A 9,905-nucleotide genomic window follows, 5' to 3' on the forward strand; every position below is an offset into this window, starting at 1 on the left:
TTCTTTGGCATCTAGGACTACTTTAAACTTCTTAACAGAATTTATGTTGCTAAGTAGGTTATGATTGTATATATATTAAGCTATGGTGTGGCATTTTTTGGCATCCAGGTACTTAAATGTCTAAACTTTACATTTTAGGTACCAAAATAGAAGTTCTGAAAGTATGTTATTTAAAATAGGAATCAAGTTAAAGTACGTTATCTTTTCATACAATTTGCTTGTCCTGATATGCCATTAGCATTATGTATTATTGTTTTGAATCATAAACAATAGTTTATGACTGTTGATAGGTGATTCAGATTTATTAGTTGCGTTAAAACACTAGCACCTCTTACTTTTTTGTCATGTAACACCTATGCTTTATGTTTCCAGCCACCTTCCTTTGCTAGGGAAACACCAGAATCAATCAAAACGCTTGTTGAGGATAAATATCTCCTCCCAAGATTGGATCCTGATGAATTTTCTGCCGAAAACTCTGGAAGGCAGTGGGAGTTTGAGTGGTTTGATCAAGCAAAAATTCACTTAGAGCCAAAATTGCCACGCTCTGTTGTACCTGCATGGGAATTACCATTTAGACGGCCAGAGCGTGCATCAGAGCTTGAGAAATGGGAACCTGCATCTGTGCAGGTAGCTAATGCTGATGTCTGTACTGTGCACTATTTTTAGATTTGTAAAAAGCTACTGCATGCAATGTTAAAACTCAATATTATTCTTTAAGGTAAATAGAGTGGAGTACTTAAATTGGTTATCAAGATTCAATGATGGGTTGCAAATTCGAAGATTAAATTGTATTATTTTAAATCGTATGAATTGGTTACTTTTGTTCACAAATTTGGTTTGTTATATATTATTATTTTCAGGTTTTTTAAAAATAAATACAGGATTTATGTATTTTTAATTTTTTACAAATTTGCGACGGATTAGCGAGGGAAAATCCGTCGCTGAAAGTGCTTGAAATTCCCTCGCAAATCCGTCGCTGAAAGTTCCCTCGCAAATCCGTCGCTGAAAGTTCCCTCGCAAATCCGTCGCTGATCCATCACTAAAGACTTCCCTCGCTGATCCGTCGCTGAAAGTGTCCGTTGCAAATCCGTTGCTGATTTCCGTCGCTGATACGTCGCTGATAGCATTACCTATGACTGTTTGACCGACGGAGTATCAGCGACGGATCAGCGACGGAAATCACTTTCAGCGACGGATCAGCGAGGGAATTTTCCCTCGCTGATACTCTGCATTTTTGTAGTGACATCCCTCGCTGATCCGTCGCTGAAAGTGACCGTCGCAAATCCGTCGCTGATTTCCGTCGTTGATCCATCGCTGATAGCATTACCTACGACTGTTTGACCGACGGAGTATCAGCGACGGAAACCCCTTTCAGCGACGGATCAGCGAGGGAATTTTCCCTCGCTGATACCCAGCATTTTTGTAATGTTAGTATTTTTGACTTTTGGAGCCAAACTCAAACTAATCAATCACCAACCTTATGCTTATATATTTATTTTTTAATTATGGGATGCATGGTGGTCCATCTATGATCGTAAAAAGACAAATATCACTATGTCATTATTAACCTTAATTAACAACAAATAATTGAAGTTGTGATACGTGAATGCATGTCGCTTTTGTAGAATGAATCCAACATATGCTAACATTTAATCTTATGAACACCCATCAATTTAATGATAAACACAGTAAATTTAAGTGAGAAAAACTTACTTGGAAAACCAGTTCTCATTGATAAGTTTGATGTAGAAGATGAAACCATTGATTCCTTTATGATGTCTGGATTCATGGAAGATCGAACGTAGAAATCATTGGTGTTGATTCTCTGATCCCTTAGGGTGAGAGGGAGAGAACGAGAGCGCCTACGTTTGTTTTCAGACATCTAAATGGAAATCACAGATTTAACCCATATATATAATCTATTTACTTCCATCAAGTAACGGTTATGAGATGGGTCGCAGTTATGTCATGTTGGCAAGTTACTACTATAAATTGTAAATATAGCTATAATTAAAAATAGTTACATAAATGGTCCTAAGACCATAAATATTGGAATGATTCCAACATTCTCCCACTTGGCCGAGTGACCATTTATGATGAGTATACATAAACTTGGCCAAAATAATACCCATCAAGTTTCATATTAATGCCAGAGCAAAAAGATACAGTCATTCGAGTTGTTATTAACACGAGACCCCCATCAATTATACTGAGGCCTCAACGTAAAACATTTAGAAAACTTCAAGCCAATATGACATAAAATACACAACATTAAATTGTATAGATTTTGTCTATAGATCAATAAGTGCATGCATACATTAGTATAGACAAGACAACTAAGATATTCGAGGAAATTTACAATCAATTTTCCATAAGTGTAATATGCTTTCATATAAGGTCTGTAGTAAAACCCATCTTTGCTACGAGCTCTTAGTAAACTTTGGGCGGTAGACCTTTTGTCATCGGATCCGCAAGCATATCATGAGTGCTGATGTACTCGATACAAGATTATTTTCCTCTACTCGTTCTCGTACAAACAAAAACTTTGTATCAAGATATAATCCTGCCCCACTCGAACTATTGTTGTTCGAAAAACTAACGGCGGCATAATTGTCACAATAGATCTTCAATGGTCTCGATATTGAGTTCACAACTTTCAGTCCACCAATAAGATTTCTCAACAACATTCCGTGACAGGTTGCATTATAGACCGCAACATACTCTGCCGTCATTGTTGATACTCTGTCATCATTGTTGAAGTCGTCGTCAGTTGTTGCTTATGACTCCTCCACGAGATAGGGCTGCCTGCTAACATAAAGATGTACCCTGAAGTCGACTTTTTATCGTCTTTGCATTTTGCAAAGTCGGAATTGGAATAGCCAATCACTTCTAAGTTATTAGTTCTTCTATATGTTAGTTTGTAGTCTTTTGAGATATCGCAATACTTTCTTTGCTGCTTTCCAATAATCTAGGCCAGGATTAGATTGATATCGACCTAGCATTCCAACAACATAAGCCATATCAGGACGAGTACAAACCTGAGCATACATTAGGCTTCCTACTACAGAAGCATAAGGTATCAATCTCATTCGTTCCTTTTCTACATCTGTTTTTGGGCATTGAAACGAACCAAAAACGTCTCATTTAACCACAGGAGCAATAGAGGGAGAGCATTGTTGCATGTTATAACGTGCAAGAACACGTTCAATATAAGTCTTTTGAGATAGACCTATTGTTCCATTGGCCCGATCTCGATGTATTTCGATGCCAATCACATAAGAGGCTTCCCCGAGATCTTTCATGTCAAAATGGCGCGAAAGTAATCGCTTTGACTCATGCAACAAATCCAGATTGTTACTTGCCAAAAGGATGTCATCAACATAAAGAACAAGTATGGCAAAGTTGCTCCTACTCATTTTAAGGTATGTACATTGATCCACTTGATTTTTAATGAAACCATTCTTCTTCATGACTTCATCAATTTTCAAGTACCACTGTCGTGATGCTTGTTTTAACCCGTATATGGATTTCTTTAGCTTGCATACCAAGTGTTCGCAACCCTTAAGCTTAAAACCTTCGGGTTGCATCATGAACACATCTTCATGCAAGTCACCATTAAGGAAAGTTGTTTTAACGTCCATCTGATGTAGCTCTAAATCAAAATGAGCTACTAGGGCCATGACGATCCTTAGGGAATCCTTTCGTGAAACGGGAGAGAAAGTCTCCTGATAATTGACTCCCTCTTTTTGGGTGTAGCCTTTAGYAACCAAACGTGYTTTATATCGTTCGAYGTTACCGTTTGGGTCTAGTTTGGTTTTAAAGACCCACTTGCATCCTACAGSTTTTATACCCTTAGGAAGTTCAACAAGTTCCCAAACATCATTTTTACTCATGGAATCAAGTTCGTCGATCATAGCTTTATTCCACTGAGAAGATTGGTCGCTATTAATGGCCTCGTTATAAGAGATTGGATCGTTGCATTTTCCAATGTCCAAATCAGTTTCATTAAGGTAAGTTACATAATCAACAAAATTAGTAGGTCTTCTAGGCCTTGATGACCTCCTTAATGCAATTTCGGGTTCTCCAGGCTCAATGGTAACTTCAGGAATATGCTCCTCTAAGTTTGATGTGTCTTCATTTAATGGCATATTTGGAGCAACATTATCCTCAAAAACGGTACTAGGTGGAGCAGTGTCATCTACTAGAGGCACAACAGGATTAAGAGGTAAGAGGGTCATTGGCCCCTTCTCTTTGACTTCTTGTAAGTTGATGTCATGATGTACATTGCTCCCACTAACATTAGAGTTCTCTAAGAACTCGGCATGGCGAGTTTCAACTATGCGAGTGGAATAAGAAGGACAATAGAATCTAAATCCCTTTGATCGTTCGGGATACCCTATAAAGAAACAACTAATAGTTTTCATGTCAAGCTTTCTTTGTTGAGGGTTGTAGAGCTTAGCTTCAGCCGGACAGCCCCATATTTTCATATATCTCAAGCTCGGTTTCCTTCCCGTCCAAATTTCGTAAGGTGTCTTGGGAATAGCTTTAGAAGGAACCCTATTGAGAATATGGACAGCCGTCTTTAATGCCTTGGTCCATAAGAATTGGGGTAAGTTGGTATTTGCTAACATACTTCTTACCATATCCATAAGGGTCTTATTTCTTCTCTCAGCAACACCATTCTGCTGAGGAGTACCCGACATGATAAATTGGTTCACAATCCCATGTTCCTTGCAAAAGTCAAAGAAAGGACCGGGAGAATGACCAACATCAGCATGTCTACCATAATACTCGCCTCCTCTATCTAATCTCACTACCTTTATCTTACGGTCAGGTTGATTTTCAACCTCGGCCTTAAAGGTTAAACATGTCAAGTGATTCAGATTTTTCATTTATTAAATACAAATACATATAGCGTGAATGATCATCTATAAATGTGATAAACGATTTATGTCCAGATATTCCGGCGGGAAGAGGTCCACAGATGTCGGTGTGAATGATTTCCAACAAACTTGAACTTCTTGTGGCACCCTTCTTATTTCCCTTTGCCATTTTTTCCCTTAAGGCATTTAACACATGTCTCAAAATCATTGAAATCAAGAGTTGGTAATATTCCATCTTTCACGAGTCTTAACTTTATGCCACAACATAGACGATGTTTCCAAGTCTCTTTTCCTTTTATTTAAGTTTTCATTCACATTATATGACAACAAGGATTTTGAGAATTTATCATCTAAGTACAATTTATAAAGTTCTCCAACCAAAAAACCACAACCTATAAAATCGGAATTTAGGCTAATAGTGACTTTGCCATTACCAAATGATATATAATATCCATCAATATCTAATTTTTGTACAGATACTAGGTTCCGAGTTATCCTCGGTACATAAAGAGTATCATATAAGTTAATACAATGACCACTTTGCATAACTAATTGTAAAGTGCCCATGGCTTCAACATTTAGATTTTCATCGCTTCCAACTTTAATGGTCCTTTGGTTTCTTTCCAATCTCCGGATTGTATGGAATCCCTGTAAGGAGTTTGTAACATGTACCGTAGAACCAGAATCAACCCACCATGTGTTTGTAGGGACATTAATATTAAAAGACTCGTAAATCATAAAAAGATAATCACCTTTTTTTGCTAACCAATCCTTGAACTTCGGGCAGTCTAGTTGGCCATGACCTTTCTTGTGGCAGAATTTACAACGAAGTGAACCCTTAGTAGTTTTTGAGCTTGAGGCTGCGTTTGCATTTCTTTTCTGGACCTTTGAGCTTTCTCCAGTGTTAAAATTTCCCTTCCTCTTTCCGATGTTTGTGGTTGTAATATGAGCAACATCGGGCTTTTCTACCTTTAGGCGCTCCTCCTCTTGAACGCACATGGCAAATGGCAATGAGTTCGCTCATTTGCCATTTGTCCTTTTGAGTATTATAGTTTATTTTGAAATGACCAAATTGTGCTGGTAGAGAGGTCATTATGAAATGCACCAAAAAACCCTCACTAATTTCCATGTCCATGCCCTTAAGCTTATGGGCCATGTCACTCATCATCATGATGTGCTCACGTACATCACTCACACCATCATACTTTGTAGTTAACATCTTCAAGATCAAAGTACTTGTGTGTGCCTTGGAGGTGCCTTAAATTGCTCCTCAACGGAGTTCATATAAGTTTTCGCATTTTCTGAGTCAGGTATGGCTCCGCGAATGGCAACCGAGATGGAATTCTTTATGACCATAAGAGACATTCTGTTTGATCTCTCCCACCGTTCATACATTCGTTTATGCTCTTGAGAGCTTTGGTCAGTAGGAGAAGCAGGAGGATCATGTCTCAAAGTATAGTCTAAGTCCATCATTCCAAGTGTTAATTTTATAGCATCTCGCCATGACGCGAAGTTAGTGCCAGTCAAATGTTCAATCCCATAGTTAGGACTTAAAGTGGTCGCTGGATTGAAAAATTTAAAACATGTAAATATAGAAAAATGAGTGAATTGGAGCATAGAGAGTCATCACATAAAGCAAGCAAAATTAGCGTATTAAAATGAAGTCCATTATAACATCAAAATAACAGACTAAACTAAGGTTCTACTTGAATGTTGGCTTCACGTTGGCTATGACCAACATTCAAGCAGTTCGAACATGCATAAAATAAAATACGTCACTTAAATATTACATATCACCTTTGGGCAGAAATGTAACACATGTGTTTGTTATGCTTATTACTTACTTAAATTATCAATCAACTCGCCGTTGGGTTTGTTGAATAACAACTTGAATTTTCTTAACATGACATTGTTAAACTTCTATAGTGATTTAAACAACCATTCGTTGGGCCGGTTATCTAAATTAATATAAAAGTTGTCATTTATTAAATTAAGCATAATTAACAATTTGATCTTGGTTAGAATGTGTTTATTTGACAGCATCATAAGTCAAACAATAACCATCAATTGTATCCACCATTGAATTTGTGCATTGGCAATGACAGCAGAAAAAGAAAGGAAAATTAAGTGTTGAATTATAAAGTCTTTTAAACAAATGCACTTTGCCTTCTGGCCAGTTTACAATTATGCAAATGACAAACTCCAAAGGATATATCAATTATAAATATAAAAGATAGTTGATAGCATGTAATAAGTCATAGAGAAAATTTGTTGGACAGTGAAGTAAATGTCTTGTGAAATCTAACCTTTTGTTCCTCGTAAAATGCAACTTAAAGGAAATCCCACAAGTCAAAATCATGTCAAGTGGGTTCCTAATATATCTTTATTCCAGAATTGATTAGGAATCATATGGGAAGAAGACCAAACAATTTGTCATATATTTGACCTTTTTGGTTCAGGGGAAGAAGACGATGACCCAGAAAGAGAAAAGAGAAAAAAAAATATTTTTTTTATTTACATATCATCTAAAGATGTGTTCATGATGATTTTTGATCATATGGTGACGATGATATACAAACATATGTTACCATGCTCTTATAATTAAAACCCATCTTAATTTAATAAATTAGGGTTCATAAGATTTAGGCGTGACGAGTTAGGGTTCATAAGATTTTGGCAAAATAGTGTACCAAAACAAGCTCTGATACCACATGTAGAATGAATCCAACATATGCTAACATTTAATCTTATGAACACCCATCAATTTAATGATAAACACAGTAAATTTAAGTGAGAAAAACTTACTTAGAAAACCAGTTTTCATTGATAAGTTTGATGTAGAATATGAAGCCATTGATTCCTTTATGATGTCTGGATTGATGGAAGATCGAACGTAGAAATCATTGGTGTTGATTCTCTGATCCCTTAGGGTGAGAGGGAGAGAACGAGAGCACCTACATTTGTTTTCAGACATCTAAATGGAAATCACAGATTTAACCCATATATATAACCTATTTACTTCCATCAAGTAACGGTTATGAGATGGGTAGCAGTTATGTGATGTTGGCAAGTTACCACTATAAAATGTAAATATAGCAATAATTAAAAATAGTTACATAAATGGTCCTAACCCCATAAATATTGGAAGGATTCCAACAGCTTTGTCAAGCTTCAATTAATTACATAAAAATATGGCGTTTGCTTAATTTTCAATTTTGGGATTTCAAGATTTTAACCATACATGTGTGTCTTTATCGAGTGATATGAGCAATAAACGAATCTATCTCTTTGCGTGTCACTCCACCTTCGTCCACTGATTGCCTTACGTCATCACCAAGTTTTGCAGCTCTCTTCCTTATCTCATCTCCTTCATTTGAAGCCATCAACTTTTGTATGGTGTTCATGATCGTTGCAGACTTCACCACCTCACCGCGATGCTCCCAATCCCTTACACTTATGCCAATCTTCAGCACCTCTGTTATTAGGGTTGCGTTTCTTGGTTGGTCCGAATGCATCGGCCATGCAGCCATGGGAACTCCCATTGTGATGCTCTCCATGCTCGAATTCCAACCACARTGAGTCATGAARCCACCAGTTGCAGGGTGAGCCAGTATCTCTAATTGTGGTGCCCATTCTCGAACCACCAGTCCTTTCTCTTCAACTCTCTCTTCAAACCCTWTTGGCAGTTCAATTCTCCTGACTTCACCTTCAAATATATCTCCTCTRTCAGCATCTCGTAACACCCATATAAAGCTTTGCTTAGCGTTCTCTATGCCAATAGCAAGTTCTTGAATCTGTTCATCAGATAGTGAAAYCGTCGTCCCAAATGAAACGTATATCACCGAGTCTGTAGCTTGCTTATCAAGCCACTCTAGTGRTYCGTGACGTTTGCTAGGGTTACTGTTATCGCTTATGGCGACGGGATTGAAAGGACCCATTGCCCACTGCTTTGTACTTCCACTGATTCCTTCTTTCGAAAGAAAGTCAAGGAATTTGCCATCAACGACTTTGCAGGCATCATGAACATTGCCTGAATTAAACCTCTTGCAGTCATCATTACGCATAATGAACTCGAAAAGATCTTCTGGTATAATCTCATAAAGACTATCAGGGATATTTGAAAGTTGCGTATCGGATTCAACGTCTAAACATGGCTTTCCTTTCTCTTCCCAAACGTACGAGAATGTTGTGAAAGCCGAAGCACAGTGAAAGGAATACGCTTCGACTTTTTGATATGAAACAACGTCTTGAACAACCGTGCTCATCAGGTTGTCATGAACAACGATGACTCGCCTGGCTGTCGGAGAAATTCCGGCCAATAGTTTTGAAAAAGGTTCACGAAGAAGACTTGATGCTTGGAATGATGGGATAAGGTGTATGGGGAATACTGTGGAGGCATTAGGGTTGGGAGGAGGAGATTGGAATTGGGGTGTTTGATATTCATGGAAATGGATATTTGCAGTGGAGGTGGGATCCCAGCCATGGATACGAAGCTTTGCTTGGCGATTGTGGGTGGTGGTGCCGACGATATGGACGGGTAGAYTGTAAGAAGAAAGGAGACGAGAGAGGTGGAGAAGTTGGTTGAGATGACCTTGTGCTACAAAAGGTACTACGATCACCACAACTCCGACCTCATCATCCATGGCCGGCACTGGTTTGAAGCATATGCGATGGTGGCAGACACATACATATATAGAGACAGAAAGAGGGTTCAAACAAAAAATTTAAAAATAAAATAAACACACAAAAACGACTATATAGTATGTGGTTCTAGACTAAAAATGAATCGTTCAATGTAGGGACGTGCACGCACAATTGGAACGACGACCTAAGAGCGTTGATTGAATTTGAATCAAATATATTTTTTTAGTCTCAAATACTATGTGTTATAGACGTTATTCATGTTACCTTATTTTGATTATGTTGTTTTGATACAACCATATATATATATATATATAGAGAGAGAGAGAGAGAGAGAGAGGGGATCATTAAAGGATAACTGATTAGTTTATGGTAATTGTA

The 9,905-nt window shown here is 37.7% G+C and overlaps 1 protein-coding gene across 1 annotated transcript; it reads right to left on the bottom strand.

The window, feature by feature from the left end:
• Window positions 1-8,052: 8,052 nt before the first annotated feature.
• Window positions 8,053-9,540, bottom strand: LOC112503633 (zeatin O-xylosyltransferase-like). Its single transcript, XM_025107634.1, has one exon. The coding sequence runs from the start codon at window positions 9,524-9,526 to the stop codon at window positions 8,135-8,137; it is 1,392 nt and encodes a 463-aa protein (XP_024963402.1). The 5' UTR covers window positions 9,527-9,540; the 3' UTR covers window positions 8,053-8,134.
• Between the last annotated feature and the right edge of the window lie 365 nt (window positions 9,541-9,905).

This window comes from Cynara cardunculus, unplaced genomic scaffold (genome assembly GCF_001531365.2).
Source record: "Cynara cardunculus var. scolymus isolate 2C unplaced genomic scaffold, CcrdV1 Un_Scaffold_3444, whole genome shotgun sequence".
NCBI lineage: Eukaryota > Viridiplantae > Streptophyta > Magnoliopsida > Asterales > Asteraceae > Cynara > Cynara cardunculus.